At 21.4% G+C, this 25,558-nt stretch overlaps 6 protein-coding genes across 10 annotated transcripts; 3 read left to right on the top strand and 3 right to left on the bottom strand.

Moving 5' to 3' along the window:
• The first annotated feature begins 254 nt into the window (after positions 1-254).
• Positions 255-2,179, top strand: LOC552083 (pre-mRNA-splicing factor CWC25 homolog). Its single transcript, XM_624461.6, has 4 exons — positions 255-318; positions 463-802; positions 882-1,042; positions 1,132-2,179. The coding sequence occupies exons 1-4, from the start codon at positions 301-303 to the stop codon at positions 2,089-2,091; spliced, it is 1,479 nt and encodes a 492-aa protein (XP_624464.3). The 5' UTR covers positions 255-300; the 3' UTR covers positions 2,092-2,179.
• Positions 2,180-2,233: 54 nt separating this feature from the next.
• Positions 2,234-8,498, bottom strand: LOC107963991 (probable phosphorylase b kinase regulatory subunit beta). Of its 2 annotated transcripts, XM_026445632.1 has the most exons (20): positions 8,131-8,496; positions 7,918-8,033; positions 7,652-7,787; positions 7,355-7,562; positions 6,859-7,215; positions 6,583-6,780; positions 6,292-6,430; positions 5,927-6,207; positions 5,822-5,836; positions 5,088-5,318; positions 4,840-5,027; positions 4,618-4,733; positions 4,359-4,501; positions 4,136-4,268; positions 3,899-4,041; positions 3,617-3,819; positions 3,366-3,503; positions 3,007-3,247; positions 2,628-2,735; positions 2,234-2,532 (listed from the first exon to the last, which is right to left on the bottom strand). In XM_026445632.1, the coding sequence occupies exons 1-20, from the start codon at positions 8,175-8,177 to the stop codon at positions 2,356-2,358; spliced, it is 3,318 nt and encodes a 1,105-aa protein (XP_026301417.1). In that variant the 5' UTR covers positions 8,178-8,496; the 3' UTR covers positions 2,234-2,355. The 2 variants fall into 2 exon arrangements, with proteins under 2 accessions (XP_026301417.1, XP_026301418.1); XM_026445633.1 differs by lacking the exon at positions 5,822-5,836 and having other exon boundaries at positions 8,131-8,498.
• Positions 8,499-9,228: 730 nt separating this feature from the next.
• Positions 9,229-11,990, top strand: LOC551909 (arf-GAP domain and FG repeat-containing protein 1). The gene is made up of 6 exons (XM_624294.6): positions 9,229-9,669; positions 10,423-10,940; positions 11,018-11,212; positions 11,280-11,456; positions 11,525-11,643; positions 11,720-11,990. The coding sequence occupies exons 1-6, from the start codon at positions 9,503-9,505 to the stop codon at positions 11,771-11,773; spliced, it is 1,230 nt and encodes a 409-aa protein (XP_624297.2). The 5' UTR covers positions 9,229-9,502; the 3' UTR covers positions 11,774-11,990.
• Positions 11,991-12,241: 251 nt separating this feature from the next.
• Positions 12,242-17,273, bottom strand: LOC551892 (cytoplasmic protein NCK1). Of its 3 annotated transcripts, none has more exons than XM_006561927.3 (4): positions 16,800-17,273; positions 15,130-15,362; positions 13,183-14,120; positions 12,242-13,036 (listed from the first exon to the last, which is right to left on the bottom strand). In XM_006561927.3, exons 2-4 carry the CDS (start codon positions 15,146-15,148, stop codon positions 12,815-12,817), a joined length of 1,179 nt encoding a protein of 392 aa, XP_006561990.1. In that variant the 5' UTR covers positions 15,149-15,362; positions 16,800-17,273; the 3' UTR covers positions 12,242-12,814. The 3 variants fall into 3 exon arrangements, with proteins under 3 accessions (XP_006561990.1, XP_006561991.1, XP_624281.2); XM_006561928.3 differs by lacking the exon at positions 16,800-17,273 and adding an exon at positions 16,533-16,677; XM_624278.6 differs by lacking the exon at positions 15,130-15,362.
• Positions 17,274-17,282: 9 nt separating this feature from the next.
• Positions 17,283-19,662, top strand: LOC100577454 (tuftelin). The gene is made up of 3 exons (XM_003249937.4): positions 17,283-19,158; positions 19,249-19,308; positions 19,390-19,662. Exons 1-3 carry the CDS (start codon positions 17,974-17,976, stop codon positions 19,636-19,638), a joined length of 1,494 nt encoding a protein of 497 aa, XP_003249985.1. The 5' UTR covers positions 17,283-17,973; the 3' UTR covers positions 19,639-19,662.
• Positions 19,663-21,892: 2,230 nt separating this feature from the next.
• LOC551842 (E3 ubiquitin-protein ligase RNF25) lies at positions 21,893-25,447 on the bottom strand. Of its 2 annotated transcripts, XR_003306171.1 has the most exons (7): positions 25,242-25,447; positions 25,092-25,163; positions 23,573-23,813; positions 23,036-23,254; positions 22,633-22,935; positions 22,232-22,450; positions 21,893-22,135 (listed from the first exon to the last, which is right to left on the bottom strand). XR_003306171.1 is itself a non-coding variant. In XM_624227.6 (6 exons), exons 1-6 carry the CDS (start codon positions 25,265-25,267, stop codon positions 22,283-22,285), a joined length of 1,029 nt encoding a protein of 342 aa, XP_624230.1. In that variant the 5' UTR covers positions 25,268-25,447; the 3' UTR covers positions 21,893-22,282. The 2 variants fall into 2 exon arrangements, 1 of the variants encoding a protein (XP_624230.1); XM_624227.6 differs by having other exon boundaries at positions 21,893-22,450.
• Between the last annotated feature and the right edge of the window lie 111 nt (positions 25,448-25,558).

Here is a 25,558-nt window from a genome sequence, read left to right as displayed (position 1 = left end):
TATTTTTATCTTTACTTTTTAATTATATGTGAATTTTAAATATCGCGCCATTGAACACTTTAAATTTTATTACTATATATACTATATATTCTATGCGATATGAATATGCGCAGAATTGTTAGATATCGGGATAAAATGGTTACCAGTATAATATCAAAAAACCGATAGGGAAATAATATTGTAACTTTTTAAAGAAAAGTAGCTTCATTTTAATTTTAAATTTTAAATATAATAAAAAAATAGTAAATATATTATAATTATAATAATATATCTCATCTTATATCTTATTTTCGATTAAAAATGGGTGGAGGAGATTTGGTAAGATTAATCATAATTTTAAATTATATGAAAATATATTAGGTTAGAAATACAAATAAAAATAATAATATAATAATAATAATAATAAATACAAATAAAATACAAATATAAATCTATACTTTTGTTTAATAAAATTTATAACAGAATTTAAAAAAATCATGGCATCCATCTACTATGAAAAACATAGAAAAAGTTTGGAAAGCAGAACAACAACAATGTCAAGAAAAGAAAAAAATAGCTGAATTAAAAAAAGAAATAGAAATAGAAAAAGATCGAGAAGATATAAAAAAATATGCAATGGAACAAGGTGTGATAGAAAAAAAAGATGACAAAAAATTGGATTGGATGTATAAAGGACCAAATCATTTAGTTAATAGAGAAGAATATTTACTTGGACGACCAATTGATAAATCTTTTGAACAAATGGTTCAAGTAGAAAAGGGTACTGAATTAAGTCAAGTGTCAAGAAATCATGTTGAACATGGTATTAATTTTTATATTTATATATAATATAAATCATTAGTAATTAATAATCAATATATATAATTAATTTGTAATTTTAGAATGTATTCCACCATCATTACGTTTTTTTTCTGGTAATGAACAAGTGGATTTAGTAAGAAAAATGCAAGAAGATCCTTTATATGCTATTAAAAAAAAAGAAATGGAAACAAGAAATCAATTATTAAAAAATCCTGTTAAATTAAAACAATTAAGACAATTGGTATGTAAATAATATTGATTTAATATAATAATGATATTGTAATAATATTATTAGTAATAATATTAATAATATTTATTTATTATTTTAAGTTGGAACAGCAAACAAAAAAAGATAAAAGTGAAAAAAAAAAGAGAAAAAGAAGTAGACAAGATATAGATAGTGATGATGAAGCACAATTAGATCTATTATTGACTACTAAATATAAACAATTAAAAGAAAAAATTAATAATAAAGATTTAATAAAATCAATGAAAAAGATAAAACATAAACAAAAAAGAAATCTAAAAGAAGAGAATGATAATTCAAGTAGCAGTTCAGAAAGTAGTGAAAAAAGTGAAAATAATAAACATATAAAAAAATATAAAAAAAAAAGAAATAAAAGTAAAGAGATAAATGTTCAAGTTACAAAATATAAAGAAAAACAATCTATACATGATAAAAAAGAAAAAGAATATAAATTACATGAAAAATATATTAGGACTCGTAGTTTAAGCAGAGAAAGTGATAATAGTTCAATTCAAGTAAGGAAAGATAAATTATATAAAAAAGACATAACTAAACATAGAGATAAAAAAATTCGTTTAAAAAGTCCTCAAGATAGAAGAAATAATTTTTTTAACAATAAGTATAATGATAAAAGTAATTTTGAGGACAAAGATAAAAATATTTCAAAGAAATTACATCAAAGAGAAACATATTTTAAATTATCTTCTGATAGAACTAAAAAATATTACAAAGAAGACAGAAATAGAGATAAATGGAATTTTAAGAAGAAACAAAATCTTACAGAAGAAGAAAAAGAACAACGTAGGCAAGAAATGATAGCAAATGCAACATGGAGAGATAAAGAAAGAGAACAAAATGTTAAAAAATATCGCGAAGAAGAAAAAAAAGAAATAGATAATAGAAAAGTATATAATCAAGATTTTCTTAGAAAACAATTAGCAGTTGCTGCAGATATAGGAACAGTTGCCTCTAGAATTAAAGCTAATATAAATAATATACAACGATCTGGAGGAGCTATGGATATAAATTTCGCTAGAAGATGATTTTAAATGATCTAAATTTATATAATTATGTAAATTTCATCGAACTAGAATTCTAGAATTATAAATGTAATCTATAAAAATATATATATCTTTTAATATATATTTGTGTATTTTATAATTTTTATAATATTATGACAGGATCTGATAATTTATAAATTTTTATTGAAGAAATATATATATTAAGAAAATACTACATTTTTATATATTAATATAACTTTTAATATATTTACATAATAATTTATTATGATAAAAGACTACATTTTTTTATGTGATCTTGCAAGTTTCTCTATTTTCAATTGCATCATTAATATCATTAATAGTTGCAAAACATCCTCCAGTAAGCATGTTATTAACTACAGCTCTAGCAAGATATCCTGTAGTTATTGAATAATTAGCAGAAAAAAATAATGATTGATCAGCATTTTTTTCTAAATTATGATCCTAACAAAAAAATTTGAATACAATTATTAATGATACTGAATTATGTATAAAATTGTATATTAAATTGTATGTATAAAATTGTATATTATATATACCTTACAATACATGAAAAAACTATCTTCAACGAGTTTATTTAGATTTAATTGTTTCTGAAAACTTAATTCTGGATTTCGAAGTAAAATTGTTGACACTATAGTTAATAACTATAAAAAAAAACATAAATTTATATATATAATATATAATTTATATGTAAAATAAATATAAAATATATAATATATATAAGTATATAATATTTTTTTATATTTTTTATATTTTTTTATATTTTTCTGTGAATATAAAAATTGAAGATTAAGTAAAATCATAATTAATTTGTTTTGACAAAAAGACAATATAAGCTTTCAAAAATTTTTATAATTTTAACGTTCTTAGATTAAAAAAATTAGATAAAATAAAAATATAAATAAAAAAAATTACCTCTACAATAATTTGTCGATATTCTGGCAATTGTATATTATGAAGTAAAGATTCCACAAACAAAGCAAATGTAAGTTCTGAACGAGTCATATTAGACAAAGTAGGTTGTTGGGGTAATTCTCGTCCATTAACACAAATACCATCTGGACAACGCATTAATACTTCCCAAACGTGATTATAAAAATGTGCAGGTACTCTACATAAACAACCTTCAATTTTCCTGCGTCCTAAAACTGTAAGTCTGATACAAATATATAAAAGAAATATATTAATATAAATACATATATATATATATATATATATGTGCGCGCGTGTATAATATATATTTAATTAAATATTATATAAATAAATTAATATACTTTTCATCTTTAGCCCAGTATTTAACTGTTAATACTTTTATGAGAAATCGTCGAATTTCATATGGACTATAATTTTCAATTGGTTTAATATTTTTAACAAACATTTGTAAATAAAGCTTTATTGCTTCTAAAACCCATCTATAAATATGAAAAATATTTAATATTAATATAAATATCAATATTAAAATATTAAATAATTAAATATAAAATATTAAAATTAATATTAATATTAAAAAAATATATATACATACCCAATACGAATTTTTAATATTCCTTTAAACATTTCTGGATTTGTTCCAATAAGTCGACCACAATATAATAAAACTTCTTGTTGAAGTACAGTTTGAACTACATTATGTGGTTGAATTGTAGAATACATAACTGACTGAATTTCTATAGGTGTCATTGGTTTATCAAATACTGTTTCTTCTTGACCAATTACTCCAACTGTTATCTAATATTAAATTAATTATTAATAATAAAAAAATTTTAATATTATTTATTTTAATAATCATTCATTTAATTCAAAATACCTGTTTTCCTTTAACAAGAACTCCAGTTATAAAAGGACTTATGCTATCAACAGTATGATGCAATAAACTACTACAATAACGAACAACCATCCAATATCTAAGACAACCTGCTTGTTGATATAATGATCTTAAATGATCTTCAACTAAAATGAAATTAATTAAAATATATTAATCAAATTATTTACAATATTATTAAATAATAATTTATATTCTTTCTAAAGAATGTAAATTTAATACCAGTTATCCCATTAATTTCATAGTTAATTCCTTCTCGTTTTAATAAAATACCATAAAGTTGACATAAACTATACAAGCTTTTATTGTTACGAATTTCATTTAATATATTATACAATGGTTCATTCATATAATACTGAAATATGAAAATATGAAATAATGAAAATAAACAGAAAAAAATATTTATAAATTATTTATTACAAAATATTTATTTACAGATACTTACTGAATAATCTTTAGTATCTTCTGTATAAGTTAAAGCTTTAGGTACATCTGTTAAACTTTGATATCCGATATAATCATGTTCTAATTGCTTAAATTGACTAAGTTCGAGATCTGTTTCTATAGTATTTATAAAATCTAAATGTTCTATAGTATAAAAAGTTTAATTTTGTTAATATTTAATAATAAATATTGATATAGATAATAATGGTATTATTATATTAAATAAATATTAATATAGTTATTAAATATTAAATTATTACCAATACAAGAAGAAGAAATGAGATTTTGTAATCGACCAATTCGTACTTTTGTTTTATCACAATATCCTTTTTTTAACATAGCAAAAAGATCAAGCATTTCTTTAAATTGTGGATCTCTAAATAAAAAATTTATGTAAAAGATTATATATATTAAAAAATTATGTAGACAAATTATTTTTTAATATATTAATTGTTTTAAAAATTAATAAAATTAATAAATACCTCATATGTTCTTCTCGAATTAAAAGACATACAGTCGGTCGACCTGAAAGTCGCCAATATTTGCCTACAAACTGAAGCTCAGTTTTAATATCATCAATTAATAAAGCCATATCTCTGTACAAATAAAATTCTGACACTTCAAATATAAGAGGATAACAGAGAACTGTCATACCACATACTCTATAGATCTATAAAAAAATAAATATTGATGATTTTTATAAAATTTTTATTTTATATATTAAACATACCTTACTTGTACCCAAAGATCCAATAGGTCTTCCTGGTCTACCTTGTAGATTTAATTTAGTATTTACTCCCAATTTTTCATAGACTTTTACCAATTGTGTAGATGATAATATTTGTACAGGTTCTACTTCATGTGGTGTCTGTGTTTGAATACCATATGTTGCCATCATAGCTTGTAATCTCATAGATTCAGCAATAAGAACAATTTGTACTACAAGATCAGTATGAGTACCCTAATATAAAAAAATTTTATAATAATATATAGATAAATCATGCATTATAATAATATATGAAGAATATTGCTAACATTATTATTTAAATTTTTTCATGTTTAAATATATCTAAAATCAAAAGATTTGAAATTCAAAGAAGATTTTTAAAAAAATAAATGATCAAATAAATCATGCCTTGATTCAAGCTTCATGCACTATATTATTAAACAGCTTTGAATGTATATTTATTAAAATATTTATATAATAAACAATTAACATAATAATTTGATATTAATATCAAACCAATAGTATACATTTAACACTACAATTAATTTAATACAAATCTACTATTCAAGCATAATTATATTTGTTTAATTTAAAAGCTTCAAATATATAAATATTATTAATTAAAATTATAAAGCTATTATAATTAATTAAAATTATAAAGCTATTATAAATTTAATTGTCAAGCATTAAAAAAAAATACTGCAAAATATACTATACTACACATATTATTTACTTACAATACTTGGTTTAGCCTGCATGAAACAAATATGTATCAAATAATTTATGCAACTAATTATAATATATTTTAATAAATATGCTAATTAAATTATATTATTACTTACTTGGAAAGCTGAATACCTTCCAGCTTTTCGTGGTCTATTATATGAAGGCAGATAACGTCTAATTGGATCTAATTCATTAATATGTAATAAACTAGCAGTAAGTAGTTGAGCAATTATAAACATAGCTTGATTCCATAAATACATGGGTCCAAGTTCTGTATCTGCAGAACTTTTCTGACCTTTGCCTTCATTGCTTGAAACTCGATATGTACTACCAGGATCATTTCTTTCTGCTTCTAAATTTTCCTCAGGTACATAATAATACATAGGTATTACAGGATCTATTAATTAAATAAAATATAATATTATATTTATAATTGTATATTATTATAATTAAATCTATATTTATATATTTTTCAATATACCTCCATTCATATCTTTATATATTCTTTCTTTTAACAATTTTTGATATTCTTCTACTTGTTCTGGCAAAGTTTTAAAAACACCATCAATAATCATAAATATATAAAATAAAGGCCATTCACATTCTATATTATCAAATTCCTGCAACAAAAAAATTGTTTAATATTATAATCACTTAATATTATAATAAACAGAATTATAAAAAATAATTAAACAGATAGAAATTACAAGCATAATGAAATTATTTAAGCACTTTTCAAAAATATATACTAACAATCAAATACATCAGAGACCTTGATTTCACCAGATTTGTAATATCGCCGATCTTTGTTTTCTATAACTGTTTTATATCCATCTCTGCCAAATCTTTTAAATCCATAATTTCCTTTTAATCTCCTAATAATATTTGCCTTTGTTTCATTATATAATACATCTTCATGAGTAGCAAATGCAGGAAAAGATATTGTTGGCAATAAAGCTATATCTACACTCTAAATGTATGTTGTATTATATTATAATATTTATTTAGATAAAATATATAAAAAATTATGTTATAAAAATAACTTTACCTTAGAACTTGATTCTCTTGGAAGCATTGTTTCAAAAATACTACGATTTCGATTATGTGCATCAATGTCAACATATATAACTGACCAAGAAGCTCCTTTTTCTCCAAATAAATTACATCCATTAATAGCTTCAAGAGCACTTTTAGCTATACCAATTGAACTTGCATGTATTTCAGGTGTACCATCATTATATCTACTACCACGTTCCCACATGCCATAATCTGGTGTACGATATGCTCTTTCCACATAATAGACAAGATTTTGCACAAATGCTACTTCATCTTGAGTATATATAATTTGTAATCCAGAAGAAATCATTTGTACCAAAAATATCAAATATAAAGAAACAATATCAATCTGCAAAAAAATCAATATTTTTTAATTGTATAACAGATAATTGTATTAGAAAATCATTGTTAATAGTTATCAATCTTTTAACATTTAATCAAATAAAAATCTATTTTCTTTTAATTATATTTATATAAATTATAATTACTTGTAAATGATTATAGTCAGCATCTTTAAAAATTTCATCACCAGTATCTAAATGAAATTTACAATGTAGAGCAAAACGGTTACATTGATTACGTTTAAATAATTCTATTCGAGGTGATTGTTTTACCCAACATTCTAAAATTCCACGCATACATTTTACAGCAGATTGTCCAAGTTCATAAGATTTTCCACGATCATCATCTATACGTCTAAAGAACATAATATATTATTCATATATTATATAATAATGTAATATAATGATTATATTAAATTTAAATTAATGATTTTATTTTATTACCTATATGCTTGGTACAAACTCCATATAGCAGCAGCACAATAAATACTTTCTCTTACACTTCCAACTATTTTATCATTTGAAACTTGTGGAAAAAGACCTGTTATACAACTTTGATAACGTAATAATTGTCTTTTAACTAAAAAATATATATAATTTTTATATTTTATAATATTGTTTTTTGTAACAATTATAATATAACAATATATTATTGTAACAATAATATATTATAATATATAATAAAAAATAATATAAAAATATTTTTATACCAATTCCATAATAGATATCAAGTTGTCTAACTGTATCTTCATAATTGGATATTTTGAGAAACATGTCAATATCCAAATCAATAACACTACCTTGACGTGCATTTCTAATATGAGACCTATATATTTAAAAAATAATTGTTTAAAATTTAATTATAATAAATAAATTAATTATATTTTAAATCACATTTTCTTTTATAAAACACAGAATTAAACCTTTTTGTATTCATAGATGTTGTCGCAAGAGATGTCATCTTATTCATAATAATCAATTTAACTTTTTTTAAAGTTGATCTTATTTAGTAATGCGCATATTCATTTAATAATAGCAATAATTATTTCTATTTGTTTCTTTAAAATCGATAACATTTATTTATAATAAAGTATTTAATATCTAAAATAAATCTTTTAATGCAATATGAAATAATTACATTTACAGTTAACTATATAACTAAAATAATAAATTTTTTCTTTGATTATCGTATACATATACGCGCATTAACCTTGACTGTGTTCTTTTGAATACTTATTTTACTGATACTATAATCAAACTATCTATGTAATTGGCACATAGAAGCTATTTGCTATCTTTAACTTATAAATAGAAATTGAAACAGTTAATAGATTTATTCTTAACTTATTTTAAAATAAACCGAAATGAAAAATTTTAAAATTTAATTCAATTATATTTTGAAATATTTTTCAATTTTTCATTATTTCATTATATAAATAAATCAAAATAAAAAATTTCAGAAGATTTTTAATAAGTTATACTTATAATTGAATTTTTGCAATAATTATTTTTGTTTTAGTTTATTATTAAATCACACTAGCAAATACATTTTAGAAAATACCTTAGATGAAATATTTAATTTTAAGTATTTTATTTTTAGATAAGTATAACACAAACATTCATAAATATTTAAAAAATTACACAATATTTATATTTCATGCTATATAATAATATTATATATCATATCATTTTTTCTTATTTTTTTTTTATAATAATTATAATGCATAATATATATTAATTATTGTTTTTATTTAATTTTTATTTAATTTAAATATATAATATTTAATGATAATTATTAATTATAAATAAAATTTATTATTGATACAATTGTCGTTCATTTCATTTAAATATAATTTTTAAAATATTAATTTTCATTAATATCTATTGTATTTTTTAAATAATTTTGTAAATATTAAAAAATATTTGAAAGTATAATTAAGTATGTTGGTCATATCTTATTATATATTTAAATTAAAAATAAATTTGTATATATATATTTACTATTATTAATAGTTTAAAAACATTCTTTTAATTACATATACTTGTAGTTTATAAAATCTGACCAATGAACTCTTGTATTTTCTCATAAAAATGAAAATTCTAATGAGTGAAAATCAACCATAAAAAATCATTGCTAACATATTCTACGTTTGATCTGTTTTCTTATGAAACATTTTTAGAATGTGTTACGGAACACGCACGACTGTCGTGACAGAAAATTGAGTCAGTTCCGCAAGCAGAGCGCGAGAGCGGTTGTGTCTCTGTTCCGTTTATAATTATAAAATACATTCGTATATGATGGCGTCCGCGAAAAGAAAGCAAGACGAGAAGAATTTGAAAATATTACGCGAACTGGTTTCGCAATCTGGTAATAAAGAATGTTTTGACTGCCATCAACGAGGCCCAACTTACGTCAACATGACAATCGGTTCATTCGTCTGTACCTCTTGTTCTGGTATGCTGTAAGTACTCATTACTTATAAGAAGCCCATAAAGTGTATCAAATCTTCTTTCTTATAAAGGAAATAATTTAAAAATTATTTTATTCAAGATTTCTTCATATTATAAATAAAAATGATAAAATATATATTACAATTTACATGATATTTAATGATTACAAAATTATAATATTCATTAGATAAATGTCAACATTTCAAATATATAAAATAGATTGTTTTGGTCTTAATTAAAAATATTTTTTATAGAAATCAGTAATAAATTTTGTTGAAACATATGTACTGAATATATTATATTGGAAAGATTATAGATCTCTATTAAATGTTCATGTTTACAGTCAGGAAGTTAACTATCAGCATCAGTATTTTCTTTGTGCGTGTAGTAGTAATAGTTGATAACAATGATCAAAATATACTTTTTCAAATAATATAGAAAATCAGTAGCTATTTTATATAATTTATATTATATAAATTTATATTATATTATAATATAATTTATATTATATTATAATTATTTTAGCTTGTTTATGAAGATAATATAAATTTATTATAATATATATAATTATTAGATGAAACAAATGGCTAAATTATTAAATATAATAAATATATATTTAAAATAAAAATATTAACAGTAAATATTTTTTATTTTCAGATTTTTCTATCAATTTTTCATTTAAAAATAATAAATAATTATTTTATGAATTTTATATTTTTATTTACTATATTTTATTTATTTAATAATTTTATTTAAAATTACAGACGAGGTTTAACACCACCACATAGAGTAAAGTCTATTTCTATGGCAACATTTACACAAGAGGAAATAGATTTTATAAAGGAACGTGGTAATGAATATTGCAGAAGAATATGGTTAGGCTTGATGAATCAAAATTCATCTCAAAATTTAGATACAAAAGATGAACAAAAAATGAAAGATTTAATGAGTGCAAAATATGAACTTAAAAGATATTATTTGGATCCATCCATGGCAAATCAAAACTCAAATCAAAAGTCACAATCATCTAATCAAATCAACATTCCAAGGGTTCCACATTCTGGAACATCTACATTATCTTCCACATCAACTTCAAAAATAAACAATGTTGAGTCAGTTAATTTTAATAATTTTTCAACAGATTTTGTAGCTGATTTCAGCAAAGTTCCTGATCCATTTATTAATACAACACCTGCAAGTAAACTCAGTCAACCAATTGTACCTCAGCCATTCTTTGCCAATTTTGACAACAATCCTGTTTTTAATAGTCCAAAAAATACAAGTAAATTGAATCAATATTTATATTTTTACATATTAATATAATAAAATTTGTATATTAACAAATCATTTTTTTTTTAGATGCTGAATCCTTAAGTCCACTTAGTCAGACTACAGGAAATTTGGCTAATACAATGAATGCAAATGGTACACATGTACCTCCATCAGAAGATCGTTATGCGGCACTGAAAGACTTAGATTCTTTAATGAAGCAAATACAATTGAAAGATGATACTGCAACAACATTAAATACATCTACATGGAATACTAATAATGGTATATCCATATAGCAATAAATAATTTATTAAAATTTTACAGAATTATATTATTATTCTTTTTCTAGCTACAAATTCAATTTGGAGTGTAGGAAATCAAACTACAAATGTAATTTCAAATCCATTTACAACTGGTGATTTATGGCGACCATCTAATGTAGTTAATAATAATACACAATCAATTGATACTTCTTTATACAATCCTATTAATCCTTTTAAACCAGTACAATTTCCTGTGAATAATGGTAAGATTTAATTTAAATAATAAAAAATTGAATGTGAAAAATAATTTAAAAAAATATAAATATTTTAGATCCACAATGGGTAGGTATTGGACCATCTAGTAACAGAGATGTAATTCAATTTAGTCAATTAATGACAAATAAAGTATGGCAACCAACTCTTCCTGCATATCATGCAAATCCATTTATGGTATAATAGTATTTTTGCTTTAACTTTGTAATATATACCCATATATAAATGTCTAAAAACATACAAGTTTTTTTAGGTTGGTTCTGGTGTGAGCAACATGACAAGAAATTCGAACAATCCTTTCTTATGATTAAATAAGCATAAGTTTTTAATGGAATTACGAACAAATAATATAGACCTAAAATATGTTTAGCTTAGGGCAATTGTTTATATATGTGACCTTATTGGCAATTAGTGCCATTAATTTTTATCTACAGGAGCACCAATCTCTTATTCATATAACTAAATAATACTTTTATTTATGAATATAATATACACGTTAAATAAAGATTAATATTTGTTACCAATCATGTATTAGTTATCTAGTAAAATTATCCCTTAATTTAATTTAATTTGTATTTTATTATATTGTTAAAGTATTTGAGACAAAATATGATATTTTTTATCTTTTAGAATATATATTAAAATATGTACATATTTTAAATATTTGGAACAAAAATATTTAATTTCTATATATTTCTAATTATTACATATTTAATATAATATAAATATAGTAAACAAAAATATAGTAATAATAAAAGGATTTAAAAGAACTAGATTTTACCTGATGCACACTTAAATATAGTTTATTTACTTAAAAATTTCTAATAAATACAAAATCACAAATGAACACTTAGTCTTTGTCATAATTCAATACCAATAGATTCAGAGTAGAGATTCACTTAACCGGTCATAATTGCATGATAATTAACCATTATTTGATCATTATACTTGCAGTCTACATTACGCGTAGTTGTAAATATATTAATTGTAATAACATGGTCGGTCGTGTTTTACAATTATATATAGATATAATGAGAAGCTTTGTGTGTCAACTAGTCAATTGTCGTATAGCTGCCGTACAAATGTTTCATTTTTCTTAGCTTTGTTTGCTAAATAGTATGGAAGCTCCAATGAATGATAAAGATTGTTGATGGCAATTACTTAGAGTAATAAATTATTTATCAGTGTAAATGGACAAACAATCAAGAAACACTAATATATGAGTTCACCAATTATATTAATTATGTATAAACATACGAGATGTGTGATATTGATATTACTAGGCAGGCATTGCGTATCCCAGAGATACATTCCAAAGCGCATGGACCGTTTCATGGCACGAATTCACCTAGCAGCCATTACTACTGGGGTTGCCTTTTGGCAATGGACGCACCAAATACAATTTCTCACCCTGCTTATTAGTATAAATAGGCGCTCGTTGATAATGATCTACTAATTGGTCTAATGTATGAAATTTTCTTTGACCAATACAATATAATGCTCCTTCCACGTGTACCCTAAAGTGTTTATTACGACCTGGAGCTTTTAAAGATACTGAATAATCTCCCACCTAAAAGTTATAATAATATAGAAATAAAAATATTTTATTATAAAAAATTATTTATTAAAAATGTATTATTTATTGTTGTTAGTAAAATAATAATTCAAATAAACTAGTTTCAATTGAATTAAAATAATTTTTATTATCATACTTACATTAGTTTCACTATCTCTAATTAAAAAGTCACCATCATGACCATGTTGATTCAATAAAGTGTCACATTGTGAACGTGAAATGCTACCATAGTACCAAGGTTTTCCAACAAGATGTGGTCTATCACCAGGATCTGGCCTTCTTTCAAGGGAATCTCCTGTACTAATCTCACTACTTGTCATTCCTCTTTCACGATATGGTTGAGTCAAATATTCACTGAGTTCTTGAAGATAATTACGTGGTACTAGACCTATTTGACCTTGACTGTTTCGTGCTTTATACCATTCAGGATCTGCTGGCGGACGGTCAAGGATTTCCAAACGATCACCTTTTTCAAAAGATAGTTCTTGATCATTATTAGAAGAAAATGAATAAAGTGCTACAACAATATCAAGAACGTTTTCTGCCATTGCATATGTATGAAGAGTATCATCTGCATCTCCTTCTTCTTGAGTATAATTTGATGGAAACCAGCCTGCTTGTGTACCACTTTGACCTCTCCACCAACCATCGTTGCTTTTTTCCAATATTAAGATTCTAGTACCTTTAACAAGTGATAGTTCATCTGCTTGTTGTGCTTGATAATTGTACTTAACAACTGCTGTGCCTATTGCTTCACTTGGATCAGCAGGTAAGCGCCTAGCCATAATAGGAGATTCCACAGCTCTAGATGGTGAATTACTGGATGGTAGAGTTTTTGAACCAGAACCCTTTTTGACTTTCTTTTTGATACTATCAAAAAGAGATGGTTTTTCTTTCTTGACATAATTACTTGGCACATAACCAGCTTGCCCTCGTGCACTTTGTACTCTCCACCAGTGTTTAGAATCATCAAGAAGCAAGTAACGTTCATTTTTACGTAAATCTAATTCTTGAGCACCTTGTGCTCCATAGTCATATTTGGCGACAACATAGCATACGTCGTCTTGACTTGTCTTGCCTGAAAATGGTTATTTTTTTAATCTTTTAATTCATATTTTATTACAATTTTAAAAATAACATAATATTTCTATAATACATAAAATATGTAATGAATATGAAAATTTGATTCCTAATTTAATATTCCTAATTTTTAAATATAAAATTATTACAGTAAAAAGAATATTCTTAAAAATATTATATTATAAGAAAATTTATTATTTAAATATGAATAATGAAATAATAATATTAATTAAAAGAAAAAAATAAATAATATTGAAATTTAAAAAATAAATCTAAAATTTAATATATCCAGAATCTACAATATTAAATAATACCTAAATGAATACAATTAATTACATTAAATTGTTGTATCTATATCTTTCTTAAGAAAAAAAAGACACAAATAGTATGTCTGCGAAATTAAAAAAAAAACTATGTATATGTATAATGTTATCTACAATGCAAAATTATTAAATATATATAAAATATTATCTGCATTGAGTAAATGTGTTTCAAAAATAATAAAAAATATTAAATATATTATAGTCATAATATAGTAAAAACTATATTATTTGTAATTTATTTATATTTGTTTTTATATTTTTATATTTTTTTAAATTATTTTTTAAGATATTTAAAAATATAATTTATATATTATAATTTATAATTTATATTTCTCTGAAATTTAAAAAAATTATTAAATAAACAATATTATAAATTAATTTATTTAAACTATCATCAACAAATTGATGTTTATTATGAAATGGTTAGCTGAAAATTTAAAAATCTTCATATATATTATTATGTATTTAATTGTTTAAAAAATTATTCTAAGTTTTTTTAAACTATTGTTATATATTCTTTAATATAATTAATATAAAAAATAAAATATAAACTATTTACTCAGAATTATATTTTAAGATATATTAAAGATATATTAATTAACTCTTTTTTCTTAATAAATTATACTGATATGGCCATTAAAACAAATTTACATACAAAGCAAAGCATACAAGAATAAAACGTACCATGCTTCATGGCTGCCATGTGCGAAAACAGATATATACGTCTGAGTGTGGCGTGAGTAGCTGCTACTCACACACTACTTGAATAAATATTAAGTCTGCTTGTTCTGTGTTGGCAGCGTGAGTGCAGCAGGCATTCATTCTTTAGCTTTTTGTTTAGTGTTGATATACCTGCTGATTTCTTTGCTCAGAGTCCATCGTTCTCAAGGGTAGGGCAAGCAAGTGCATTACCAACACTTTAGGAAAAATAAAACAATCATTAACTTGATATCATATATATTATAGAATATAATATTTTTTTATATCACAAAAAAAATTATATACAGTACAGTATGTTTATATAAATATAAATTTGATTAAAAAAATATACTTATTTATTAAATAACATATGAATATTTATTTTATTAATATAAATTATCTCCATAATTTTTTTAATATAACTACAAATATAAATAATTATTAAATATTCTTAATATAAATTATATAATTTAATTTTTATTAAAAAAAATTTTATGTAATATATAAAAATATAATTTTAATTTAAAAATTTTATATTCTCATATTGTATTCTATATTTTATTTATAATTTTAAAAATTATAACAAATTATATATAAAGAATAAAAATAATAAAATCTATTTTATATATATATATAATTTATATATTTATGTATATAAAATAATATTATTTAGAAATATTAATATATTTTTATAAATTGTATAAATACATAAGTGAAATAACTTAAGAAAATATAAAATTTAATTAAAAATTATATCTTCCTCTAAAGATAAGTATATATAATTGTTAAAAAAAATATATTTTTTAGAGATAAGATAAGATAAATCATTAATATTAGAAATAATATATATATGCACACACATATATATATTAAATAAATATTTCAAATGTAATTTTAAATTAAATATTATTATTAAATTTAATATTTTTATTAATGTATTTTTTCAATAAAAAATTATTTAAAAAGATATAATTAACAAAATACTTTCAATACTATCATTGATTGATAAAAAGAACATTAAACATTCATGCTACCTACAATATACTATAAAATAAAATAATATTATTAAATAAAATAATATTATAAAAAATATTATTAAAATCATTTAAGAATCAAAACATATGATGAAAATAATAATTAAAATAAAAAATTTATAAAATAAAAAATATCTATAAAAAATCTATAAAAAAAATACACAAAATATTATTTAATATTTTATAGGTATGTATAAGAAAAAAATGAAAGAAGCTTATGAAAAAATTGAAAAAAAGAATTGTAATACAATTTCAACTATAGATAGCTTATATATTATAAAATTCGACAAACGTCATAAGCGATGATTTGATAAAACACGCGAATGTGCTGCCCATTGTGAAATATTTACATACGCAAAGGAACGTGTATACAAGAATTGGACAATTATTTTCTGTTCCCCTTCGCGTAAAACTTAAAGAAGAACTGGTAATTTTCGAAGCACGTATATAGAGTACGTTCATTGCCTTCTTGTCTACCATACTACAAAAGCAAAGTAGAAGCGTGTTGGATGCAAAGGGGCAACAATTAGCACGAGTTAACTCAGCCGTTCCTTTTATTATTTATAAAATAAGATAGTTTCTCGTTTTATTATTGAAAAAAACAAATAAATATTAGCTTACCGATTTTTAAACTAGACATATTCCTGCATACAAGCTTCGAAATTTTACGTCGTTATACAGCTTGTTTTCCCCCACCCTGGGCCGCCATGAACGGGAGCGACTAGAGTATATAGGGGAATGAATCTTTATGGGGAATCGGGTCGAATAAAGAGGGGGTCTGGAAATTAGGGAAAGATAGCACAAATCGTAGAAACCAACAACTCCATCCAACAAAAAGTTTTGGTCACCGTCACGTTGTTAATGATCATTGAACACAGAAATATAATATCAACACTTTTACACAATATTAATTTTCACAAATCCATACAAAATATACATAAGATGTGGATATTATTGTATTTTTTAATTATTATATTTAGAGACCCATTTACATGACCCCTCCCGAAAAAAGAACAGACCCACCCTTAATCCAAAGATGTTGAACGACCATGCGCGCAACTGAGATTATCGTCTCTGTGAATTGCATCCAATACGATGCTGGCGCCATGATATAAAATAATTTTAGTATCTTTATTCATAAATTTAGTCGTACAATCAATAGGTTACCTTCTGATTTTTTATTTTTGTTTATATTTTTATTATAATATATTTTTTAATTTTTAAAAAATCGAAAATGATAAATTATATATAAAAAATATTAATCCTTTATTATAATTTTTAATATTAAATAACAATACTTTCAATACAATTTTTTAATACAAAGTTCATTCTCATGAAATTATATAGTAATAGTTATGCTCTTTCCACAAAGTAGATATTTAAAATCTGAGATTTACATTTAAATCAAACAAATTAATATGTGTAATAAGTTTAGACTTCTAGATTATATATTTGTGATTGTTTGTAATAGTATATTAACATGATAGTCGTATTTCTCTCAAACGTATCTAAGAATATAGAAACTTATATTGACATATGTCATGTTTAGTATCTTTTATATTTATTAATTTAATATTAAAAAAAATATATACAAATTTAGCAAAATGAAATATATATAATAAATATATTTTATTAAATCTAAAAGAATGTAGAATTACTAAATTAATGGATTAATATATTTTAATATTATAAAATTAAATTATACTTTATTGATAATATGATTGTATTTAATGAAAGAAAATTTTGAAAAAGTTTTTTAAATTAATTATATTAAATTATTGTATAATTTAAAACAATGGACAATTTATCTGATTCATTTAAAGCAGAATTAGATTCTGCTACATCAACAGATTCTCTGCAATTAATAAGTGATGAATTTCATATTAGACATTTATCAACACCAGATGTTTCAAATATAGAATTGTCAAAACGTATTGCATTACTAGAATTAGAAAATGAACGATTTCGAATAGATTTAGAAAATATGCGCATTGAACTCAATGCCAGAATTGCAGCTAATGAAGGGCTTAAAGGAAAAATAACAGAATTGTATGTAGAAATGCAATTAGTAATTCAAGAAAAACAAAAATTACAAAATACTTTAACAGATGTAAATAATCATTTAGATTCATCAGAAGCATCTGTAAAATGGTATCAATCTCAAATACATGGATTACAAGCAAACAAGAAGACTTTACAATTAGAAATTGATACTTATCAAGGAATTTTACAACAAAGACAACAAACTATAGCAAATATAAATACTAGATATAAGCAATTGAATACAGATTATATTGAACTTCTTCAAAAACATCAAAAAGAAAAACAAGATTTAGAATGTGAAATACAAAATTTAAAGACACAAAATCAATCAAATAATATTTTAAAATCATTAGATATTAGTACTACTTCTAGTTCTCCAGATGTTTCTACAAAGTTAGAATTAACAGAAGATGAACTACAAAGTACAAAGGCAGAATTAAAAGCATTAGAAAAACGATTTTTAGGTAATGAAGTTTCTAAAGCATTGATGGAAAATGCTTTAGCCAAGCAACGTATATTAATTACAACTATGGAGGAAAATATACAAAAATGTGAAACTGAAAAAAATCAAACTGTTAATACATTGCGTAAAGCACAACTTGAAATTCAAAAATTGAAATGTGAGAATGAAGCATTACAGACTACTCTATTTTCTTCTAAGCAAGAACAAAGTCAGATAGAAGATGCAATTTTCCAATTGCGATTACAGTTAACAAAAATGATTGCACAATATAAGCTTCTAAAATCAAAAAATATAGAAGCAGAGGAAAAATTAAATTCAATGCAAGATATAATAAATGAAAATAAGCGTTTAAAAACATTATCATATGAAGCTAACACTGCTTTAATTAGAAAACTTAGGCAAGAGAAACGAAAAATAAAATGTTTAGAAAATAAAATTCATGGTATTCAAATCAAGGGACATTTGAATAATATGGTATAAAATAATATTTATAATATCTATATAAGATTAATAAAGTTTATTGAAGAAATAACATATAATTATTTTATATATATTTTGTTTTAGAAAAATAAGATGGATGTTTCTTTACAAGAATGCCTAAAGCAAGTTTTAATAAGAAATAAAGTAATTTTCATTAATAACTTTTTATACATAGTTTTTTATTTTTTTTAAATAATCTGATATTAAAATTATATTATTTTATAGGACTTAAAAGATCAATTGAAAGCATTAACAAAAAATTCAGATGAAAGTATTGATGAAGGATATGGTGACAATAGTATTGTTAGTTCCATTTCTATAGACATTCCATCACCTAAATCCATTAATCCAGTATTATTAGATACAGCATCTAATATTTTGCTGCAGTTTAAAGATTTTTATAAGCCAGTACAAACAGAACTTGAACATTTAAAATTAAAACTTAATAAACTGAAGGAACAATGCACTATATAGTATTTAATTATTTTACTAATTATTATTTATTTTTAATCATTTGTGATTTAATTGGAAATTATGTATTACATTCAAAAAAATCATTATAGATTAAAAATTGATTAACTCATTATTATTATTATTATTATTATTATTATTATTATTATTATTATTAATTTTAATAATTTTATAATTGTTACAAATATTATAAGTTGAAAATTTATTTGTATAAATATTTTATCAATTCTAACAAATGTACGTTTTTAATTGAAGATAAAAATATTGTTGTAAAATTTTAAACATATAATAAAAATGAATTATTTTATTATTTTTGTCATATATTACTAAATTATATTTTTTAATTTAAAATAAAGATAAGAATATAAATATATTAATATTTAAAATATATTATTTATATTATTAATATTATTTATATTTAAAAATTCTTAAAATTCTTAAAAATTCTATAATTTTTATCTTAAATTCTATATGTTAATTAAATGGATTTTAAATCAATGTACAATAGAAAAATAAATTTTATTTAGAATTTTTTATTAAGCTGTTTATAATGTATGTACTTTATTAATCAAAAACAATATATATGTTATTTTAATAATTTTATTTTTAATTTAGTGTACATTACAATTTTATTCATGGAAAAATGTTTATTGCAATTATTAATATTACTACAATTTAAAGTATTTTCCATTCAATATTTTTATTACATTAATAAAAAACAAATATCAAGATTATAAGATTTTATAGTCACAAATATGCAATGAATTCTCAAATTTTAATTTCTGGCATAAATATATATATATATATATATATATATATATATATATATATATATATATATATTTATAAAATAAGCATAGTAGAAATTGAAATATGGTTTTCTTTTTGAAAATATCACAGATGAATATAATATCAATATTATAAATATAAAAAAAGAAAAGAAAAATTATATTGTAAATATATTGAAATATGAATTTAAATATAATTTTATTATATATCAAAAAATATTCTTTCTTTGATATATAAATAAATATTATTTAAAAACAAAATCAAATTTAAAAATATTCTTTTCTTTAAAAAATTAAATATAAATTCATCAAGAAGATAGATATATTCTTCTTTAGTTAAAAAAATAAATTTAAAAAAATATTTAAAACATAATCAAATTAAAATTTTTATATAAAAATAATTTTTTATATTATTGCAATTAATTCTTATATTGAATTAGAGAACTATAATATAATATATAATAAAAGCAAATAAATATATAATATTTATTACAATTTTCAATTAAGCATTTTAATCATTTTTTATTTTTAATTGAAATAAGTTATGTATATTTCATATATATATATATTTATATAAATTATAAAAAATGCATAAAATTACTTTTTCATATTCTATTTAAAAAAAATAGGTAATAATTAATTATGACGAAATTTACATAATTTTACTAATATATTTTGACATTTAGAAAAGCATTTTTGGACATAATAGCTTTAATAATGTATAATTAATTTTAATTCAAATTTATTATTCTAAAAAAATTATATAATTATGACAAAATTAATATCTTAATTTAATTGAATTGGAATGATCTAAAATTATAATTATTTTTTTTTAATTTTTTCTTATTTTATACTGTTTATAAATATCACACTTACAAAGAAGATTTTTACATATTAATAAAATCTTCTTTTGCATATAATAAAGAAATATTTACAATAAATCTCTTCAAGATATTTAAAAATAAAGTAATAGTAAAATTAAATACAAATAAATTACAAAAGTAACTTACATTCTTTAAATATAGATATTAAATATAGATATTACATATTTATGGAAAAAATTTTCTGCATTGAAAATATGCTAATGTGCATTGTTTGAATAATTTCAGAAGTAGTGGTTGATTCATGCATTAAATCAAAATTCTCAACTCTTGAAAGGTATATTTCATATGTTAAATTTGATATATAATAGCATTACATATTTTTACTAAGGATTTACATTGCTTTTGTATGCATAGAGCAAAAATTAAATTTTTGATTCCTTTAAAAGGAATAAACAAATATCTGTTTAAATACTGATCCATGTCTGCTCTGTTATATAGCACGATCTATATTATTAATAAATTTTTACATGAAAATGAGTATTATAAATTATTTGAAATATTTTAAATTTATTTGAAAATTATTGATTTGGAAGTGATACATATTATTTTTATGCTTTGAGATCATTAAATTTTAAATTACTAGTATAAAATATTTTTAATACTATTTTGATTGCGTATATATTTTTTTTTTATTTATTTGTAATATGCTACAGTACTTACAGCTCTGTATACATATTTATACTAAAAAAAAGAACTAACTTTGTACGATTGTAGATCGTTTAAAAGAGCACCATGGCTTCAGTCTACACAGACAGTCCTTGGAAGTTTTAACATATCCCATTTTATACGCCATTACGTTATAACGGGAATGTTGTTGAACAATAAAACCTATAATATCATAATATAAAAGTAATTTAAAATTAAATAATTGTTATATAATACATACATAATTATGCTACTAATGCTATTCATATTATTGTATACATTTAGCAAAATAGGAGACCAGACAGTAAATAATTTATCTCGAACCCATTGTCATCTGGGAGTAGATTCCGTTTGTCTAAGTCTGTCAAATTGTCGACGATAATGAGCTCGTCCACGACCTCTATTTCGATGTCCATGATTATTATGTCCATGGTAATTATGATGTAGTTGTCTTGATTGATAGTGAGCATTTTGAGTTTGATGTGAAGATTGTTTTGACTGTGATATTTAAAAGAAAACAACTTATCATTAAATTATTTTATATAATATATAATTTTGTATATTAGTAAAATTAAACATCACAAATATTCTATTCCCAACTATACATATATTTTTTATTAAAATAATTAAAATATTTATAAAAATATGTCTACAATACAATTAACATATAATTAACATACCATCTGATTAACAGGTTGCACTGAATAGGTATTTACACTAGTTCCTGGAGGATTGGGTCCTTCGGTTGTAGCACCAGATTCATCTTCTGTTCGAACTAATGTTTTTACACCTTCAGCTTCTAAATCAATTATACCACCCCTTTCTTGTTGCCTTAAAAATAATGCTGCCATCTGTTTTTGTAATTCTCTCAATTCTGCAGTTACTGAAAAATCGATAGCAGCTTCAACATCAATTGGAGGTGGAGCAGACCATAAACTTTCTACATCACAATTAATGGATTCTCGACATACAGGACATATAGCCTATAAAATTATAATATAATTTTTAAAATTATAATATTTAATGGTCATTAATACTTCAACTTTATTTATATCAAATTGTATAAACTAAATAATATTATACCTGAAATTTATTAGTAGTATCTTGTTGCCATTGAGGCAATTTTTCTTGCTCCTCTCTGTAATATCGTTCTGCAGCAGCAACATGTGCTGCTAAACAATGAGAATGAAAATAATGATAACACTCAGTTTTCGTAAATTCATCTCCTTCTCGAAAACCATACAAACATATGGCACATTGATCCGTTGGAAGATTACTTCTTGTAAGGTGTTCTCTTATTAACTGTTATAATAATATCACATTAATATAATGAATATACATTATTAAAATAATAGTTTTATAATTAATAAATTAATAAATAACAATATAAATTGTAAATATTTTCAACAGTAATAAAATTTAAAAATATATTTTTTTATAAAATATAAAAAAATGTATTTTTTTTATATTTATAATTATATTATTTTTATATAATATATAACATAATAATGTATAATATATAATAACTCAATATTTTAATATATTTTAATATATTGTTATTTTAAAATATATTAATCATAATATTTTACAAATTGATTATTTTTAATATGTAATACATACCTCAATGAGTTCAAACATAACTGGTTGACCTATAAAATTCTTACATTTTGCTTCTGCATCTGATTGCATAAGTCTTACAGTATTTTCATCCAAACCTCTTGGATTTCTGAGATTAATAGTAGGTGATATATCAGGATATCCAGCAGGTAACTGAACAATCAGTGTTACACAAACATATTGAGACTGTGAATCTTCACCAGTTGAAGGAAATAATACAGTCTCAATATATTCTGGTTCGCCTCTGAAAAAAGATTGATTTTCATAATTCATAATAAAACTAACAATAAATTAACTAATAATTTTAAAATTAATTAATTAATAATTTTATACACATAATTAATGATAAAATAATTAAATATTAAATTAATAGAAAATATAATACAAAACATATGTTTTTTTCTCTCTCTCTATAGTATTTAAAAAATAAATATAAATAGATTAAAAAATAATAAAAGTAAACTAATAACTCTTTTTATAAAAATAATTTTGTTCTACATATTTCAATTACAATATTTAACATTTATTATTATATAATAATGTATATAATTATTATGTATATAATATATATATTTATAATATGTATATAATATATATATAACAATTATTATTATATAATAATATAGTAATTGTAAACATATAAAATTATTTTTTTGTCTTACAGATCTTTTACATGTACAATATTTAAATATTTGAATATTTTAATTCTTAATAATTAAATTTTTTTATTTTTAGAAAATTTAAATTTATATATAATTATATATTTGCAGAAACAAATTTTTGTTTTTTATTATTAACTTATATAATATATATTTTATAATAATTATATAATATATTTTTATAATAATTAATAAAAATTAATAATAAATAATTAATAATAATAAAAACAATATTAAGTATTATAAACATATTAATATATATATAAAGATTTAATATTATAAAGATTTTATAATATTAAGATCTTCTATCATATTAAGAATTATGAATATAACATCATTATGATTAATAAATATATAGATTTAAAAGATAAATAATTGCTAAATATTATATAATATAATATAAATAATTAAAATAATAATGCTAAATAATTCTACATAATGTTATAAATATAATACTATTTTCAAATGAATTAATAAATTCAAAAAAATTATAATTCAAATTATATAAGATTAATTTAAATTAATAGTTATAATTTTATTATTATAATATATTATAATTTATTTTTAAAATTAATATTAATTTTTAAAATTAAAATTCAAATTCAAATATATTTTACTTTTTAAGAAATATATTCATTGAATTTTAAAATTAACAATTATTATTTTGCAATTAAATTTGAATTTTTATAAATCATATACTATTATATTTATAATAGTAATTTTAAACTATTATATTTATTTTTTGAAAAAAATATATTTTTGTTATAAATTAAATTTCTATAATTTATGATTAAAAGTTTTAAAATGACAATTGATTCAATTACTAGGTTACGAATATCAAATTTCTTGTAGAAAAAACTTACCTATCATTTTCCTTTATATTTAACTCATCATCAAGCAAAATTGCTTTTAATGCTTCGATTTCATCGGTTACTCTACAAAATATTTTAATATATTTCAAAAAATTGAATATTCATCAAAGCATACCTAATTTAAAATTTTACAAAAATTACCTTTCGTCTATTATCGTCTCTGACATTGTTTTTAGAATATGCAATAATATATTTTGTCTCGTGAAAATCACTTTGAATTTGACAATACAATTTTGTTAGTCTTCGACGATTACAGGATTCTCAATAAGCGTCAATGTGCGTCAATATTGAAAGCCTTCTGCTACTATTACTGTTACCAACTGGATCACTTCAGAATTATTAGTAATATGTTACTATAGTTACTAAGAAAAATTATATTGAAATAAATGATTTAATTGTGCTTTTCTTAATAAAAAATTCTTAATAAACTTATATTCTTAATATACTTATATTCTTAT

This window comes from Apis mellifera, linkage group LG1 (assembly GCF_003254395.2).
Source record: "Apis mellifera strain DH4 linkage group LG1, Amel_HAv3.1, whole genome shotgun sequence".
NCBI classification, from domain to species: domain Eukaryota; kingdom Metazoa; phylum Arthropoda; class Insecta; order Hymenoptera; family Apidae; genus Apis; species Apis mellifera.
The sequence above is the reverse complement of the archived record's forward strand: the minus strand, read 5'-3'. Positions and strand labels throughout refer to the sequence as shown.